Consider the following 19,459-nt stretch of genomic DNA (forward strand, 5'->3'; position numbering starts at 1 on the left):
CTAAGGGATCCAGCATCCTCAGACATATATGCAGGCAAAACACTAGTGCACATAAATTAAAAATAAATACAATTTTAAAAAAACTGTAAAGAGAGAGAGGGAGGGAGAGAGCATGAGAAATACAGAGGCCTACTCTCAGTTTGGAAGCAGAGTGATTCACTCTAGAAAAAAAGAGACAGCGGAAGAAAGCCAGAAGTCTAGTTCCCGCCCACAAATAGTCAATATTGCTCATTTACATTTGTGTTACATTTGTGGGTTTCCAGCAGCTTCTGGAGGCTCGCTGCTGCCGCTTGTTCTCTCTCTAGGGTGGGAGCTCCAAACAGTGCCCCCTTCATGAACCTGAGAATAAGGGTTTAGTGTAAGGGAGGTCATAGCCCCTGGTATTCCAGCTACAACTCCGTATCCTTGTTCCTCATGCATGTTGAATGGCTGCTTAAGGTTCCAGCAGACCAATCTAGTCAGGAAGTGAAGCTGCTCAGAAATCTCTGCCTCTTTCCACTCTTGCATGGGGTCGAATCCCCTGGACCGGTGTCTGGAACTGGGTTGCTCAGGTCCGCGAGAGCCAGGAGGCAACGCTGAGAAGGAACAGCCTCTTTGTGGGGAACACAGGAAGCAGAGTGGTCGTTGCAGTCACTCTGGGCCTGAGACTGGAGGCAGTTGTAAAGCTGGCTGGACCTCAAGAAGGCACAGGGAATCCTCTAATTTCCAGCCGTCTACCCCCCTCTGGTGGCCACTTCTCAAGCTACGCGTCACACCCCAGGAATAGCGAGCACCAGGGAAAGGAAGGGTAGGATTGATCGAAACAAGACAAGTGAGCCTGGAAGACAGAGTCCCCAGAGCTGAGGTACCCCAGGAACGGGGACAGCTCACACCCCTAACTTCCTTACCTCCAGCAGCCAGGGTTTGAGTTTGCGGTCCAACAAGATGTCAAAGCCCAGGATTTCAAAGCAGGCACTGTTGAGCGTGTGGCTAGGGAAGCAGGTGTGGTAGTTGTGCTTGATGACGGGGTAAGCTGCGATGAGTGTTTTGATGATGACATCCTCAATGGCCCTCCATATCTGCTCGACGTCATAGCCGTGGGTCTTCATGTACAAGTTGAAGGTGGAGAGTTTCCTGAGAAGGACGTACAGGGCATCAGGCAGGCAGGAGAGTTACTCCCGGTCAGCGACACCATGCATAGCATGGTGAAATCCAGAAACTTCTGGAGATGAAGGCTCCAGGTGCAGGGCTGAAGACCACCCAGAATCCAGAGCAATACTGAGGCTGGATCCAAATGGGAGGGGCCCTGGAGGAGTCACAGCGGCAGACTCCTCGGGTATCCAGAACCTCAGGGCAGGCAGATACACAGCCTGGGACCATTCTTTAAAAAAAAAAAAAAAGCCGGGCGATGGTGGCGCACGCCTTTAATCCCAGCACTCGGGAGGCAGAGGCAGGCGGATCTCTGAGTTCAAGGCCAGCCTGGTCTACAGAGCGAGTTCCAGGACAGCTAGGGTTACACAGAGAAACCCTGTTTAGAAAAGAAGAAAGAAAGAAACACGTGGGGGCCTTTGAAGGACACTGACCACCTTGGTCACACTTCCGTCCTCTGAGGAGATTATGGGATCACTGAAAACAAAATCCCGCTTTAGGACTGCCTACAGACAAGAGCAGCCCCAAGGCGTTTCCATACCTAGAGTCACTACCTGTCCCAGGCAATCTGTACTGTCCCCAATTTAAACACAAAGTCCAGGTCCCGGAAACCTCTCCATCTCTGGTGGCCTGCGGTGCCTGGTCACCCGGCCATAGAGAGAGGCAGCTGCCAAGGCTCACAGCCAGAGTTTGGTCTCAGCATCCACATGGTGGAAGGAGAGAGCTGATTCCTATAGACTGTCCTCTGTCCTCACACTGTGGCACCATGGCATTCTCCCCATCATAGCACCCCCCCAATAAATAAATGTAATTAAAAATTTGTTTCTTTGTTTTTCAAGACAGGGTTTTTCTAAGTAGTGTTGGCCATCCTACATCTCACTCTGTAGACCAGGCTAGCCTCAAACCCAGAGATTCACCTGCCTCCGCCTCATAAATACTGGGATTAAAAATGTGAGTCATCAGACCCAGCTAAAAGTTTTGGGTTTCAGTGTTGGTTTTTTAAATGACACAGGGTTTCGCTGTGAAACAGCTCTGGCTGTCCTGGAACTCGCTTTGTAGACCAGGCTTGCCTAGAACTCAGACATTCACTTGCCTCTGCCTCCTAAGGGCTGGGATTAAAGGTGTGCATCACCACTGCCTGGCAAAAAAATATATATATATTTTTAAAAGTCATCTCACTGGACTGCAGTGAGGGCCAGTTAAGGCCAGAAAGGAAGGAGCAGGCCTGCCAGCCACGGAGCTGATGTTAAGGGACCGTGCAAGTGAAGGTCTGTGCAACTGCCACTTCTGTCCTAGGAAACCTGAGGACCACAAGTCAACACACGGGAAACACCCAAGATTTATTTGTGTAAGGACAGATAAGCAAAGGCTCTCAACACAAAGGCCATTTCCCTCCCCTCCTTTGTCAGGTAGAAGCATTGTGCTTAAACGGAATTTCTATATTGTTGGAAAAGCCAAGACGTTCTAGTAAGAAAAAAACATTCAATTTGCCTAATTGGCAAATAAACTTCCCTGGAATAGACTACGTGGGTTACAAAGCGCAACACAACCTTTTCTTGATGACTCAGGGCCCATCACCATGAATATTCTCTGCCTGGCAATTTCCTGACGCCCAGCGGTGACTCAGTTCACTTTAACACCAGGTCTGTGCCAGGCACGCCAAAAGATGACAATATCTGGTGTCTGGCCGGAGTCCCTCCATGCTCACAGGTTTTCTCTTTTCCTCTCCAACCGACTGGAGTCCTGCTCCCACTGACCTAGAACCCCATGAAGAAGGGGGGGGGGGGCTGGAGTGCCTCAGTTTGCGTCAGTTACTAACTCTGAGGAGGCAAGAGAGCATGAGGGAGGAGGCCTTTCAAGAAGAGAAAGAGAAAGGAGGAAGAAGGGATGGGAAAAAGAGAAAGGAAGGGGGGAGGAGTAAGGGGCAAAAGAGAAGCGCACTGAAGAGCAGGGCGCATTACGGGGTGAATATGCCCCTCCAAGTTCAGGCGTTAGAAACGGGGCCTCCAGTGCCGTACTGTTGGGAGATCTGACCTTTGGAAGGCCTCTGCCCTCTTAAGTGGATTAATCTGTGTGTGGTTGAAAGGGTTGTGGGTGTGGCTCTATTATAAAATCAGGCTCTCTGGCACACTGGCTGAGCTGAGGAGAGATGGGCCTCTAGGGGAGAGAGAGAAACTGAGCCAGAAGAAGCCAGGGTGGAAGCCCTGGGGGCAGGTGACTGCTCCAAAGGAGAGCTGACCCAGAGAAGAGCAGAGTCAGAGGGGGAGAGAGGAGAAGCTGGGCGGTATGAGAGGCTCCATACGAGAACACTTGTGTAGCATGTGAGAGGCCCTGGGTTAAATGTGTGTGTTTCTATCTCTAGCTCCAGGGTCTTACTATATAGCCCATATAAGCTAGCCTGAAACTTATAATCCTCCTGCCTCAGTCTAGAAAGCCCGTGAGTCCTAGGACCCAGCACCACCATATGCCAACCACACCACAACACCTGGAAATAATATTAAAAGAAGGCTAATAAAGTCTCTTCGACTACAAAAATTAGTAGTGCCAGAATTCTAGGCTGCAGCGCAGGTCACTTGAGTCTCACAGGGACACCATGAGGAGGGCAGGACAGGGCAGGTTATCTCATTGGTTGTATCTTAAAACCCAGGGATGGGGGCTCGGAGACAAAGAAACTTGTCTAGGCTAACTCTGCAGATAAAGATCAAAGTGGGGGTGACTGGCAGGTCTGCCTCACCAGGGATGCTGAACACACATCAGTACAGGAGGCTCCATGGCACCCACACTGGGTGGGAAGAAGTGGTGACAGAGTTTCAGACATGGCACTGGCACCCTCTAAAAGAGGACATGGCTGAAGTTGCACCTGCAGTCTCAGCCCTCGAGGCAGGAGGATTGGGAATTTGAGGCTACCCTGGGCTACAGAATGCCTTCTAACCAGCCTTAGTTACTACATATCAAGACTTGTCTCAAAAATACTAGGGGACCAGGCGGTGGTGGTGGCGCACACCTTTAATCCCAGCACTCGGGAGGCAGAGGCAGGGGGATCTCTCTGAGTTCGAGGCCAGCCTGGTCCAGGACAGGCTGAAAAGCTGCACAGAGAAACCCTGTCTCGAAAAATAAACAAACAAACAAAACCACTTGGGGAAGTGAAGGCAAGACGATCAGGAGGTAAAAATCATCACCTTCAACCAGAAGCAACACACATGTGCGCACGTACACACACACATCCTCCTCCCAAGAAGGCTCTACCAGTCATAGCCCATACACTAAGATGCCCTATGCCTCCCTGCCGGCACCATGACGTTGGCATAGTGAACAGAGCTGCAATTGTAGCACTCAGAGCTGAGTGGCGTGACCTTGGGCCGCTTAACCTCTCTGTGACTCAGTTCCCTCATCTGGGAATTGGAGATGGGACCTAACACCTCCCTACCCAAGTTCCTGAGCGCTCTGGTGTCGCCCTGGCCAGCGTGGTGGTGAAAACCCAACAACGAACACACAGGCCCCTGCACCGGCACCCTGATGCTCCCTTGGCCTCCCCATCTCAGCCCAGCCAAGCTCATACAACTCGGTCTACCTTCCTCTCAAACGCAAGCTGCTAAGGCAATACCATGAGCAGAAAAGCTGCTTATGGGGGGAAGAAACCCAAACCCGCAGGAATCCCTTAATTTCCCCAACCTGAAGGCTGGCTAGCCACGGGTCAGGTGACTCCAGGGCATCATGACACATGGGTTGAGAATCTCTAATGGACCAACACCCCAGGGAACTACAGAGCGAGGAATCACAGTTGCCAAGTCCTTCTCACTTGGCAGCCTAGCAATCCCTAAAGGCTGTTGGTCTGGAAACATCAAGAGGGCAACCGTCACAAGGTATGTTTCGGTGTGTGTATGTTTTCTGCCGGGGAAACCGTTCGGTTTATCTCCCTCCTCCCAGCCTCCCAGGGTTTACAGCATGGCCTTCTTTTAATGATTAACAGCCCAGAGCTCTGACATGAGATGAACTGTCTGTTCTGAGCTGAGAGGCAAAGCCGGCTTTGCCAGATCGTGTGACCCGAGGCGGAAATCCTGGCAGGGACTGAGTGGGTTTGGGAAGAACCCTGGAAAGCCGAGTGAAGCATCCATCCCTCCTACCTCTTGCTGCCAGAATGAGAGTCTTGAACAAAGTTGGAACTGTGCTTGTTGATGGAATAGTTCGTCAGGTGCATGCAAATCTCATCCTGGGGAAAGAGACACAAGACTGGGGGTCAGGCTGAAGCACGGGCCTCCTGTGTCCTCTCCATGCACTGTCCCCCACCCCACTCCCATCGTCCCTGAAGCCTAAAGGGATGGGGGAAGGGATTTATAGGCATATGTAAAGGGGTGGACAGGAGGTAAAAAGGGATATCCCATAGCCTGGAGTACAAGAGATTCCAGCTCTTTCTGAGATTGAGGGAGCCAGAGGAAGGTTGGAAACCACCCATGACCTTCTCTCCTTGAGCACCTCTACACTGTAGTTCTGGTGCTGATGTCAGGAAGGCCTGGCCATGCGTCCCACTTTCTAGCTGAGTGACCCCAGACAAGTCCCCTATACCCTGCAGGTTTGAACCTCGTCTGTAAAACAGGGCTAATAACCCCTATCTTGGAGGGCTCCTGAGAGGACTAAATGAGAAACCTATGGAACTTGGAACACAACAAGTGTTCATGGGGTGTCTGCCAGCTCCGTGGTATCTGAGGATGCCCTCGTGCCAAGGGAAAAGGGAAGGCAGAGTGTCCCCTTCAGCTCACCAGGTTGTCTGTGCTGGGGTGGGAGTAAGAGGTAGTGGCAAAGCGAGCCAGTCCTTCATTGTACACAAAAACCCTGAGAGGGTCACAGGAGGTCACCAGCACGTAGACCCGCAAGTCAAACTTGAACCCGTCGATGATGAAGGGCTGGGGGAGAGGAGAGAAGTCACGCAAGCATCTGGAGGTGACAGTCACAGGTAAAGGCGGCTAGCTCCCACCTCTGCCCAGTGTGGGAGCAGGATAAAGAGGTTTAGTCTCTCTGGGTCCTGACATTGGGGAGGTTACCAAACCACACTGTGCAAGCAGCCCCCCTCTAAGAGATGGAGATGGCTGAACAACTGAACAGAGCAGTTCAGAAATCCTTCCAAGACAGGACCTGTGGTTTCCAGGGCAACATCACAGGTGCCTTCTCCAAGAGCTCTAGAGCTCTTCTCTTTTTCTTTTTTTAATTAATTATTATGTATACAATATTCTGTCTGTGTGTATGTCTGCAGGCCAGAAGAGGGCACCAGACCTCATTACAGATGGTTGTGAGCCACCATGTGGTTGCCAGGAATTGAACTCAGAACCTTTGGAAGAGCAGGCAATGCTCTTAACCTCTGAGCCATCTCTCCAGATGCTCTTCTATCAAGGGGCTCCTGGACATTTTGTCTTGGGGAAGCCAGCGCTTCCTCCTCTCACCCACACTTCTAGAAGGACCCCTGTCTGCAGTGGCTATATCACTGTGGTCCGTGACTCCCTCTGCCCCAAGCAGGGGGGAAAGCTGGTGACTATGAGCTCTTTCAGATGACTCCCCTCTCTCAAGTGAGGCGGAGACATCCCCCCCACTCCATGCTTTCATCCACTCGAGGGGGAGGTCATCCTGGGGAGGCTACATCAGTGGTAGAGACTGCCAGGGCGAGCGAGGGACATGGTGACCCCAGAAGGCTTGGCTCTGAGCAAATCCAAGGCACGAGGCAGACTCAGTTCCATCTCCGCCTCTGCCTTCCACTGCTTTCTGTCCCACAGAGCCTGAAGCTGCTGTGGGCAATAAATCCATAACGGCGGCAAGGAAGTACCTTTGAAATATAAAGCTGACAGATCATATCCTCCCCGGGCTTGATCTCTTTCACCGTCCGGGTGATGAATATGCCTCTCCCTTGGCAGCCCGAGTCCGGTTTGCAAATATATGTCTTATTTTTTCTTGACCTGCTGTAAGTCTGCAAATCTCCCCAGCTGCCATAGCAGGGAGGGGACAAGACACACGGTTAGCTCAGGAGCAAGGCGAAGGAAAACTATTTATATTCATTCTTTTTATGTGTATGGGTGTTTTGTCTACATGTCTGTCTGGGCCCTGTGTCTGTGTGTCCGGTGCCTGAGGGGGCCAGAAGAGTGTGTTAGGTCCCCTGGGACTGGAGTCCCAGGCAACTGTGAGGCACCATACCTGTGGATACTGGGAATCGAACCTTGGTCCTCTGGAAGACCAGTAAGTGCTCTTAACTGCTGAGCCCTTTTTCTAGCCCCAGGAGACTATAAAAACAGAAGAGAGAAGCTACGGATGGGACAAAGCCCTGGTGTTGACAGACAGACACACAGTAGTCCAGCAGTGGGAGACACCGAGCTTTAAGGAAAACTGACACTGGATTCGAACCCAGCCTACACCACATCCCAGCTGTGTAATCCTTTACTGGTTTCGTTTCTTCATCTCCATCATCTCCACCTTGTGAATGTGGACCTGTCTCATGTGTTCCTTAGTTACATGACAGAAATTGGCCTGGGTGATGTGAGGTACTCCAGGTAGCTTGACTTGGGCTTATGCATAGGAGATTTGGAGTTTTGCATCCGGCTTACAAAAGTGTGACTTGGACAAATGTCGCTTCCTCCTGTCTGGACTTCAGTGTCTCACTGTGATGCCTCCACTGAAGCCAGGAGGCCAGGAAGGCAAATCACACCCTTGAATGTAGTCTGAAGAAAGTATGTTTAAGGCTGGCGGTGGAGGTCAGCGGATAGAGTGCTCGCCTAGCATGCACGAAGCTCCGTGTTCAGCCTCCACAACCATACAGACTGGGTAGAATAGCACACAGCTGTGATACCAGCACTCAGGCGGTGGAGGCAAAGGATTAGCAAGCAGCTCCAGAACCTCCTTATTTACATAGCAAATTCAAAGCCAGCCTGGGTTACATGATGCCATGTCTCAAAAAAGAAAAAAAAAAGTGTACTCAGAAGAAAGAAAGAAACTAAATTAAAGGTGACATGGTCAGCCAGGTTGTGGTGGCGCTCACCTTTAATCCTAGCACATGGGAGGCAGAGGCAGGAGGATCTCTGTGAGTTTGAGGCTAGCCTGGTCTACAGAGCAAGTTCCAGGACAGCCAGGACTACACAGAGAAAACCAGTCTCAAAACAAAACAAAACCAAGGTCTGTGAGGGGTGGGGGGGGGCGGTGCTGGAGAGATGGCTCAGAGGTTAAGAGCACTGGCTGCTCTTCCAAAGGTCCTGAGTTCAATTCCCAGCAACCACATGGTGGCCCACAGCCATCTGTAATGAGATCTGGTGCCCTCTTCTGGTGTGCAGGCATACATGGAGGCTGAACAGAAAGAAAGAAAGGAAGGAAGAAGGGAGGAAGGAAAGAGAGAAAGGAAGGAAGGAAGCAAGCAAGCAAGCAAGCAAGTGATATGGTGATATGTGGGTTGGAGAGATGACTCAGTGGTTAAGAGCACTGACTGTTTTTCCATGGGTCCCAGGTTCAATTTTCAGCGCCCATATGGCAGCTCACAACTGTCTGTAACTTCAAGATCTGACACCCTCACACAGACATACATGCAGGCAAAACACCAATGTATATCAAATAAAAATAATGTGTTTTTTTTAAAAGTGATATGGTGGTATGTACCTGTACTTTTGACCTTTAGGAGGCGAAACAGGCAGGCTGAGATTGGGCTAGCCTCGGCTATATACTGAGGTCTTTTCTCAAAAAATAAAGGTGGGCCGGGTGATGGTGTTACATGCCTTTCATCTCAGCACTTAGGAGACAGAGGCAGGCAGATCTCTGAGTTCAAAGCCAGCCTGGTCTATTGAGTTCCAGGACAGGACAACAGCGGAACTCTTACATAGAGAAAGCCTGTCTCAAAAAACCAAAAGAAATAAAAAATGAAATTTAATAAACAAAGATGGATGAAAAGGAAAGAAACTGAATTAACGGATTATATGGGTCTCAGTCTTGCTATGCACATGTTTTGTGCTTTATCTCAAAGGAATTATCTGTCCATTTTTGTTGTTGTTTTTTTTGTTTGTTTGTTTTGTTTTTCGAGACAGGGTTTCTCTGTGGCTTTGAAGCCTGTCCTGGAACTAGCTCTTGTAGACCTGGCTGGTCTCAAACTCACAGAGATCCGCCTGCCTCTGCCTCCCGAGTGCTGGGATTACAGGCGTGCGCCACCACTGCCAGGCTCATCTGTCCATTGAGGAAGTCAGCGAACTACAGTGTCCACAATGGCTGTGAAATCTGGAGGCTCCTGCAGTCAGAATGGTAAACACACTTCCTTTGAAGTGGATGCTGAGCCCAGAAGACTGTTCAGATGCGTTCTAAAGAGTCTTCAAGCCCCAGGGCTCTTAGCTTAGGAAAGACTGGTGGCTAGGAGAGGATGGGATCCTGTGCTCTGTGAATGCAATTCTTTTTAAAACATCTTCTTATAATCCCAGCACTCGGGAGGCAGAGGCAGGCGGATCTCTGTGAGTTCGAGACCAGCCTGGTCTACAAGAGCTAGTTCCAGGACAGGCTCCAAAACCATAGAGAAACCCTGTCTCGAAAAACCAAAAAAAAAAAAAAAAAAAAAAACCAAAAACAAAACATCTTCTTAGATTTTACGTGTGAGTTTTGCCTAGAAGTATGTATATGCACCGTGTGGATGCTGGGGCCGAAACCTGGGTCCTCTGCAAGAGCCAACAAGTGCTCTTGGTTGCCGACTCAACTCTCCAGTCCGTTTGAATGTAATTCTGAAGGTGACATTTCTTTACCACCACCACCCTTTCACGAGGCCTCATTGTACCCCAGGTTTTTTTTTTTCTTGTTACTTAGGGAAGGATCTAGAGCAGGGTTCTCAACCTGTGGATTGCATGACCCTTTCTCGGGGGTTACCTAAGACCAGCGGAAAACACAGGTATTTACAATCTGATTCATAACCGCAGCAAAATTACAGTTATGAAGTAGCAACAAAAACAAGTTTATGGTTGAGGTCACTACAACATGAGAAATTGTATTAAAGGGTCGTAGCATTAGGAAGGTTGAGAACCACTGATCTAGAGAACTGCACATTCTGGTGGAAGGAAGGGTTGGTGGTTGTTCATACCGTCAAATGGGTCAGGCTAGGCTCCTGTTCTAGGACCCAACCACAACCTCACTTTCTCCTTAGAAATTCAGAAACTGCACAAGGAAGTGGTTGGAATAAGTTCAAATCCAACAGCTTTCAAGGTCAGAACAAACTTTCATCCTAACTGTGGGTCCAACCTCCAGGGCACTCAGCCGCTAATCGTATTTTATTTTACAGGCAGAGCCTGTGTTTTCTCAGCCTTGGACACACCCTTTACCTTTTTCTCTCAGTAGGAAGAAATATAGAAGGTAATATGGGAAGAGAGAGTGGCAGCCAGGGAATCAGGGCAAAGAGAACAAAGGGAAGCGGAGAAGAGACAGAAGTAACAAGTAGTGGGGACTTACTCAGCAGGAAGACACCAGGTCCTAGGGAAGAAGTGGAAGTCCTTAGGAAATAGCTTTAGCATACGACTCATATTCCGGGCCAGCAAGTCCTTGCGACAGATCTCACTCATGCCAGGAAAATGATTGATTTTCTGCAAAGGAAGCCGGAATTTACGAGCAGTTCTGGTTGCGTGGAAGCGGGGTTGCAGGAGGGCTGTGATCAAAATGGGGTGAGCTTTGGCTAGACGCCACCCATCCAGGGAGGAACGCACCTGGTAACTCTTCATTTCCATCACGCGCTCGAGCGACACCGAGTAGTCGGTCCAGTAGAGAGTCCAGTCCTCACTGTCACGGGCCTCTCGAAGGCCATACTGCTGGGCAGCCCTGCGCACTGTGAAGGTGTTAAAGGAAGAAAGGGCTGCGGGTCACAGAAGCAGGCATGGGCTCCATGGGCTCCCAGACCGAGTACAGCAACAAGAGAGCTGGCTCCTGGGGACCGGAAGCCATCTTGCCTCGTGGGCAGGGCAGGGAAAGGGTGTAACAGTGGTAATATCCTGGGCTGTATGGGATGGATGTCAGGCCTAGCCTGGCTTCCCTTTCCCAGGAAGCAGGCCTCTGGCTTGCCTCCAAACACTAAACCCTGAATGTAGAGCTACCCTTAGCCATAATCTAGAGCCAGGCTTAATCAGTGAGATAAACTAGTGGGGGAGAAAACACGATGAGTCTCGGGCTAGCCTGAGCTACCTAGTGAAACCCTGTCACAAATACATCCATCCATCCATAAATTACGACTATAGGTGATGCACGCCACTGTGGCCCAAACCTGCGACCCTTAGAATGAGATTTCCCAGTTTCCTCTAACAGTCTGTGGAGCCAGGAGAACCAAGGATTTGAGGCCCAGTTCTTCACCCTCGGGGAACACACAGGGGTGACCCATTCCCACCCTTCGGTCCCCAGCCTGGATCACGTGAACACAGATGCTCACCACTGTCATACCGGCAGTTGGATAGATTGATCACCAATCATCTGGAAAAGAGAAAAAAGCAAACAGCAAGACAGAGACAGATCCCCTGACCAGAACACAGGGCTGGAACCAGACACACATGTCCCAGCTGCCACAGGGAGCCCGCAGGGCCTACCCATCCCATCACTGAGGATGGGGGTACAAAGGGGTGCAGAGTGGCAGGAACCGTGGACTTGTGGTTCCGTTATCACTTATCTATTCTGTTATTATTTGTATATACTTATCATTCTGTTACTGTCTATGAATTACAATTAGGGTTAATTTTGCTTTCGGCTTCATGTTAGCATCACTGCCCCCACCCCCTTTTTAATTTTGTCAGCAGTGGAATTTGAACCCAGGCCCTCCCAGCCAAAAGGTAAACAGTCTTTGACTCCAAGCTACATTCCCAGGGTCCCTCTGCTTTTACACCATCAGCTCAACAGGGACAGGGATTTTAAAAATCACACATTTTGGCTAAAATATTGTCTCCTTCTTCTCTCCCCACTAAGGGAAGCTATTTAAAAAGGAGAGAAGCACAGCCGAGTGTGAACCCAGAACCAGAGTGGACAAGCTGCAGCCGGGGCTGGAAGTCACCGTGCTCCTGTTTCCCTGGAAGTATGTCAAATTCCCAGGACCTGCGCTCGCGCTGTGCTTACACTCCTTCAGCAAGGAGCTCCCTCCCCACCCAGTCTTTAAAAAGCACTTCCACACAAATAGCGCGAACACTAGAACAAGTTGTGACTCCAGGTTATACACGCTATTATGAGATTCCATAAAACAGAGCACACTGAGTGTGGCTTCTTTATGTCAACTGAAAGCAGTGTGATCTTGACAAGCCAAGCCCGTGGAGTCTCCTTCTCCTCTCGGCCACCAAGGCCCTCTTCCCTCTGGTCCTTCCTGTTCTTATCAACGCTGACCCCGTCCCCCTCCCCCTCCCCCCGCGCCCCACCCTGCCTCCTCGTTTTCTGATACTAACCTTTTTCTCTTCCTCTTCTTCTTGCCATGCTGCTGGGCATTCTGAAGCCTCTTTTGTGTGTTCTCTCTCACAAAAGCCAGGGTGACGAGTTCTTTTAGCTCTTCTAGATCTTCTGTAGAACTACTACTTTCCTCCCTCTCTTCGCCCCCTTCCTCACTTTCCGAAGTCAGGCACTGTGGCATCTTCCTAGCCCTGGAGGAGGCTCTGGGGAAACACCAGCCCTCCCTGGAGAGAGGGCAGAGCGAACAGAAGTTGCGTGGTTCCACCTGCAGGGGGCCCTCCTCCCCTGCTCATCAGGGTTCCCAGACAACGGACAGTAGTTTATAAAAGCTGCAGCCCTCTCCTGCTAAGCTCTTGGTGCACGCCAATCCCACCTTTGCCAAGGGCTCTGACCTTGGGGACTCACTTAGCTAACTGCGGCCTTGGTTTTGGCCATCTGGGGTTTTCGGAGAGAGGCTGAGCCGCTCTGCACGGTACCAGCTGGTAAACAATCTTATTATTAAAGCGTGTGTCTGGAGACAGCCTCAGAACTAAGCCTCAAGTTTTCCTAGCTAAGGGTATTGAGTCCCGAGGGTGCACTGGAGGCGGGCTGAGTCTGTTGACCGTTGCCAGGCTACGTTCAGTCTTCCACACAGCAGGACGCAGGCATGAATTAGGTAGGGCACATAGGTGGCTGTAAATCCATGGATGTGGGTACGGAGCTGGAACGGAACTCAGGGCTTCTGGAAAACTAGTACCTGCTCTGAACTGCTGAGACATCTCTCCAGCCCCCGAATATATATTAAAATATATCCAGTGTTCAGCCTCCACAGCTCTTTAGGAACGCACTTAGTCCACCCTCTACCTAAGCCAGGTCTTTGGGCCCCATTCAGATTACACCCTCATAGGTAAGACTCCTATGGCCATTAACTACTCCCACTTTCTCTCTTCCTCCCCCCACCACCCTCATCACCCCAGCCCTCCTCCTTTGATGGCCACAGGCCTTTTGCTCCTTGCTACCTGTTCTGTTCACACACACTTGCTACCTGTTCTATTATTTGGATTAAAAAGGGAAAAAAGATTATTATCATTCAGATTATTAGTGCAATCATGTTAAAGACGACCTTAAAAATGAGAGGGCAGCCGGGCAGTGGTGGTGCACGCCTTTAATCCCAGCACTCGGGAGGCAGAGGCAGGCGGATCTCTGGGAGTTCGAGGCCAGCCTGGTCTACAAGAGCTAGTTCCAGGACAGGAACCAAAAGCTACGGAGAAACCCTGTCTCGAAAAATCAAAAAAAAAAAAAAAAAAAAAAAAAAAGAGGGCAGCTGGGTGATGGTGGCACACGTCCTTAATCCCAGAACTCGGGAGGAGGTAGGCAGGTGTCTGTGAGTTCAAGGGCAGCCTGGTCTACGGAGTAAGTTTCAGGACAGTCAGGGCTACACAGAGAAACCCTGTTTTAGAAAACAAACAAACAAACAAACAAAAACAACCAACAAAAAAAGGAGGGTAGACATCACCTGCGGCTTGCCTATTCTAACAAAGCAACTTTGCCTTGGCTATGAATTCTCTTTAATTCTTAAATTGTAATTATTCTGACATTATATTAGCTATTTTTATGGTTTCTTTCTGCCCATTTAATGTCACACCATAAAGGCAAAGGCCCATTTATGTTGGCAAAATTTGCATGTCTCTAGACATGAGTTTGGATTCAAACTCAGGTAGGTAGTCAGGCTTTTGGTGACACACACTTAACCTGCTGAGTCATCTTAATGGCCAGCATATTCCTGGCTTTTAATGGCTATGAAGCATTCTATAGAAGGAATGTGCCTAAAGTAAACCAACCCTTCCCTTACTATTGGACAAATAAATAAGTTGCTTCCAATTTTGATGTTATCTAAATATCTTTTTTTTTTTTTGGTTTTTCGAGACAGGGTTTCTCTGTGATTTTGGAGCCTGTCCTGGAACTAGCTCTATCTTAAAACACATTGTGTCAAACTGGGAGTGGTGGCTAGGGTCTAGGCTACTACAGAATCTGAGGCAGGAGGATCCTTGAGCCCCATCTCCTAAAGAAGAAAAACAAAAAACACAATTTCATGTACAGAGGGTCTTTTACTTCTTTGAGGATTATTTTGTCTCTTGTTTGTCTGTTTGTTTGAGACAGAATCTCACTATGTAGCCCAGGCTGGCCTGCAACTCATGGCAATTCTTCTTTCTCATTTCCCCAAAGGCTGGAGTTACAGGTGTGTACCCCCACACCCAGCTTTTTTTTTTGTTTTGTTTTGTTTTTGTTTGTTTGTTTTTTTTTTTGTTTTTTTGGTTTTTCGAGACAGGGTTTCTCTGTAGCTTTGGAGCCTATCCTGGAACTAGCTCTGTAGACCAGACTGGTCTCGAACTCACAAAGATCCGCCTGCCTCTGCCTCCCGAGTGCTGGGATTAAAGGCGTGCACCACCACCGCCAGGCTTACACCCAGCTTTTGAAGTTGATTCTTGAGCCTGCAATTCCTAGCACTTGGCAGGTGGCTGCAGGAGGGTCAGGAGTTCAAGATCATCCTCAGTGAAGTTAGTAGAGGCCAGCCTGGACAACGAGACTCTGTCTTCAAAACAAAAGGCATTATTCAGGGATGAAATGGCTCAGAAGGTTATGTAGCTCCTGGTTTTGTATGTGTGCGTGTGTGTGTGTGTGTGTGTGTGTGTGTGTTCACCATGTTACATCCCAAGGGAATTTTAACAATTTCAGCTAACTATCTTCAGCAATAGGCAATTATAGCAGTCTCACCAGGGCCCCTGGATCTCCTAGGAATCATCTCTCCCTTTTCCATCCAAACTCGCTAGTTCTAGGCAACACTTGTAAGCCCACAACCATGTCTTTGACACCACAGCACCCTTTCACTTTGCCTGACCCTAACCTGGCGGTGACAGGTAAAACTCTGACTATGAAGGCCACCTATGAATAATTTCACCATGACCTGCTGTGCGACATATTGCTGTGACTTTGCCAAGGATTTTCAAATACATCTCCTGAGTAAATGCCCACCACCATCCCTGGGGAGGACAGAACTGGCCCAAGGGTTGTGCTTATTCCTTCACTCTTGGAAAACACGGTTACCCTCAGGACAAACGACCGAGAAAACCTCGGCTGGTCATATGAGTCAACGTCCCCAGTGAACTTGGCACCGTTCAAGAGAACAGGGGAACATCAAGTCTTGGCCTTGGGCTGCTCCCTTCCTCACAAGAACGACCAGTTCCACTCCCCAGGCCTTCAACAATGCGCCTCTTTACCAAGCCCTTGTACAGGAGTGGCTCCGTTTACCTAAAGGTTAATGTTAACTTGGGGAAAAACTGACCCCAAATTTGAACTCTGGAGTTGTGGGTTGTTGTTGCCTTTTTTTAGGACCTTGCCCCAAGTGGTAAGAGTACATCACATCTGCCTCAAAGAACAGAACATGAGGGTATTAAGAAAAAAAAAAAAGCAGTTGTGGGGCTGCAAACCATGAATTCTAGGCTAGAGTGGCTTAAGTGATGGGGCCCCATGACAAACACACACAGTCAAACTCTGTTTGCTCTTGTGTGGCAGAGCCCCAGCACACAGAACAGGAGACCAAACCCATGCACTCCTGCCTCCATCGGGCCTGGCCACCTAGGGGGAACCTGAGACAGGTGCAACATGGCAAACAACAGTCCTTGCTACATGCAAATGCTCTTTCTTTCTTCATGTAAACTAGCTTGGTCCCTTTCTTCAGGTGTATCTATTTATTTATTTACATATTTATACATTATGTATGCAGTGTTCTGGTTTTTCGAGACAGGGTTTCTCTGTGGCTTTGGAGGCTGTCCTGGAACTAGCTCTGTAGACCAGAGCTGGTCTCGAACTCACAGAGATCCGCCTGCCTCTGCCTCCCGAGTGCTGGGATTAAAGGCGTGCGTCACCACCGCCCGGTGTATGCAGTGTTCTGCCTGCACGTCAGAAGAGGGCACCAGATCTCATTACAGGTGGTTGTGAGCCACCATGTGGTTGCTGGGAATTGAACTCAGGACCTCTGGAAGAGCAGCCAGTGCTTTTAACCTCTGAGCTATCTCTCCAGCCCTCATTTATTTCATTTCATGTGTATGGGTGTTTTGCTTGCATCTGTTTTGGGCAGCACATCTGTGCAGTGCCTGTGGAGGCCAGAGGAGGGCAGCAGATCCTCTGGAACTGAAGTTACAAATAAATGCTAGCTGCCACGTGGATGCTGGGAACCAAACCCGGATCCGGTATGCCCAGCCCCTGGTGGTTGCTGTTTCTTGGCTCAGATGCCCAAGAGTTAGAATTACAGATGTGAGCCACCATGCCCCCCCTTGCTTTCTCTCCCCTTAGACTCTGCAACCTGTTTCATGTCCAAGACTGAATCCTTCTGCCTTCTCTCCAAACGCTCCTAAAACAACGTCTTTTGCGGACTTGCACCCCAAATCTAGCCTGCAGAAGCATCCCCCTGACTCATAGGAGTTTGGCTATTGCTACAGTTGCTCAGTAGGAGTACTTTCCAAGTAGAAAATACACATTTTTATTAAAAACACAGATTCCTATTTCTCTTGTCAAAGTAGGTCTACATTCCTTCGTGCCAACAGTTACGAGCAGCCGAGTGACTCTCTCCTTAATATTTCTTTCACATTTTTGTAGTGTCTATGACACAGAAACCGCGTGGCAAGTAGCTCTGTTTACAGCAGCACTCAAAGAATTGACTTTTTTGTTCTGTGCATATGTGGTGTGTGTGTGTGTGCACATTTGTGCAGGTGCACCTGCCCATGTGTGCATGTGTAGAGGTCAAAGATCAATGTCTTCCATTGCTCACCACTTCATTTTTTGAGGCAGGGTTTCTCACTGAAGCTGCAGCCTGCCATTTTGGTTCACCTGGCTGGCCAGTGAGCCCGAGATCTGCCTGTCGCTGCCCCACCCATGCTGGGATCACAGATGCACTGGGGACTCAGGTCCTCATGGTCACCCGGCCTCCAAGTGCTGGGATTACAAGCTTGCACTACCATACTTAGATTCAACCCCCCCCCCCCGTTATCTTTTTTAAAAGATTTTTTTTTAAAAAAAAAACCCTTTTTGTTTATTTTATGTATGTACAGGTGTGTGTGTGTGCATGCGCGCGTGCACACTGTGGAGGTCAAAGAACAACTTTATTGAAAACAGTTCTTTCCTTCGACCATGTGGATCTCAGGGATTAAACTTGGATCACCAGGTCCTTTTGCCTTCCAAGCCACCACCCACCCACTCCTCTCTTTCTTGACCATGGTGAGTGTATCCATTTTCTCCTAAGGCCTGGAACTCTATGTAGCAGTAGGTGGCCTTCAATTCAAAGCCCCTGCCTCAGCCTCCTGAGTGCTGGGATCATAGACTGAGCCACCGTGCCTGACCTGATTTTCTCACTGTCACTACAGGCCTGACCACATCACAGATGAATTTACTGGTTTTGTTCCTGCCTGTTATTAGCCCGTCAGCAGGCATCCATTCACTTTGTTTCCTTTTGTAGGACTGGGGAGGATTGAGCCCAGACCTCACACAGGATGGTGGGTGAGCACTCTGCTCCTGAACCCTACTTTTTTTTTTTTTCAGGCAGCTCTGACTTAGAATAAAAGCTGCTTCACCCAGGACTGAATAAAAAAAAAAAATCATCTTTGTTATATGGGGATTGAACCAGGGTCCTTAAAAAGCTAGGTGCATGGTCTACCATTAATCCATACCTCACTAGCCCCCTAAATCATTTTAATTTTCTGATATCAGAAAAATAAATTAGAATTGACCCAGCTAAACCCAGGCTAGACTCAAGCTCACTAAGCAACCAAGCATGATCTTTAACTTTTTCCTTTTTCTTTTTTTTCAAGACAGGGTTTCTGTGTAGTCCTAGCTGTCCTGGAACTTAATCTGTAGACCAAACTGGCCTTGAACTCACTGAAATCCACCTGCCTCTTCCTCCCAAGCTCTGGAATTAAAGCGGGAGCCTTCACACCCAGTTTATGGAATGCCGAGGGTCACCCAAGAATGGTTTCAACTTTACCGGAGGGAGAGACCTTGAAGAAAGTCTAATCAACCACCCACTTACTCTTGGAACAGCTTTCTCTCAGGCAAAAGCCTGCACACACCGACACGTGCCTGGATGGGGTGGGGGGAACTGACCATAGCTAAGAGACCAAGTCATAGAAACCAGAACCAAAATTCAATCTCCCGTCCCATCGTCTTTCTTTTAGCGAAGACAGCAGCAGACAAAATAAACCAAGACCCATGGAGAGCTCGGAAGAGAAGGTTAAAGTCAGGCACGGTGGTGTGTGCCTACAACCCAAGCGCGTGGGAGGCTGATAGAGGAGCACCAGGAGTTCCAGGCCAGCCTGGGTTACGAGCAAAAAGTATGTTTATATACACACATTAAGCAAGATGATACACAGCTTTAATGGCAACACTTGGGAAGCAGAAGCAGTCAGATTTCTGTGAGTTCAAGGCCAGCCTGGTCTAATTGTAAAGTTGCAGGCCAGCCAGAAATACATAGTGAGACACTACCTCAAAAACATAACAAGTGGGGTGGTGGGGGTGCACGCCTTTAATCCCAGCACTTAGGAGGCAGAGGCAGGCTGATCTCTGTGAGTTCTAGGCCAGCCTGGTCTACAGAGTGCCAGTACAGGCTCCAAAGCTACAGAAAAACCCTGTCTCTAAAACCCAAAATACAAAAGCAAACAATCCCCCACAAACAGAAGACCAAAAGACACTGATGACTCCTCCCGCGGGTTTGATTTTGACACCTTCCAAGCCAAGACTAACAAACCAAATCTAGACGGAGAGCATGGCAGTGCCATGTGCTGGCCACCAGGGGGAAGCAATGAGTACTGCCATGGCCAGAGCAAACGTTCTGCAGGTTGTCTGGGAGAACAGTTGGTAACTAGGCTCTTTTTTATTTACTTTTTTTTTTTTTGAGGGAAAG

The 19,459-nt window shown here is 49.1% G+C and overlaps 1 protein-coding gene across 7 annotated transcripts in view; it reads right to left on the reverse strand.

Annotated features, from left to right (window-relative positions):
* The window catches only part of Ttll6 (tubulin tyrosine ligase like 6), a 32,034-nt gene extending 19,008 nt beyond the window's left edge, over positions 1-13,026 (reverse strand). For all 7 annotated transcript variants that reach the window (XM_041665435.1, XM_041665439.1, XM_041665438.1 and 4 more), the window contains exons 1-9: positions 12,934-13,026; positions 12,528-12,752; positions 11,534-11,571; positions 10,821-10,939; positions 10,570-10,700; positions 6,941-7,097; positions 5,886-6,029; positions 5,253-5,338; positions 888-1,113 (exon numbers count right to left, since the gene is read on the reverse strand). In XM_041665435.1, coding sequence (XP_041521369.1) covers positions 888-1,113; positions 5,253-5,338; positions 5,886-6,029; positions 6,941-7,097; positions 10,570-10,700; positions 10,821-10,939; positions 11,534-11,571; positions 12,528-12,709 — 1,083 coding nt within the window. In that variant the 5' untranslated portion in view covers positions 12,710-12,752; positions 12,934-13,026. The remainder of the gene's footprint in view (positions 1-887; positions 1,114-5,252; positions 5,339-5,885; positions 6,030-6,940; positions 7,098-10,569; positions 10,701-10,820; positions 10,940-11,533; positions 11,572-12,527; positions 12,753-12,933) is intronic.
* Positions 13,027-19,459: the final 6,433 nt, after the last annotated feature.

This window comes from Microtus oregoni, unplaced genomic scaffold (genome assembly GCF_018167655.1).
Source record: "Microtus oregoni isolate MIOR12 unplaced genomic scaffold, Mior012 000015F_ref0000493, whole genome shotgun sequence".
Lineage (NCBI taxonomy): Eukaryota > Metazoa > Chordata > Mammalia > Rodentia > Cricetidae > Microtus > Microtus oregoni.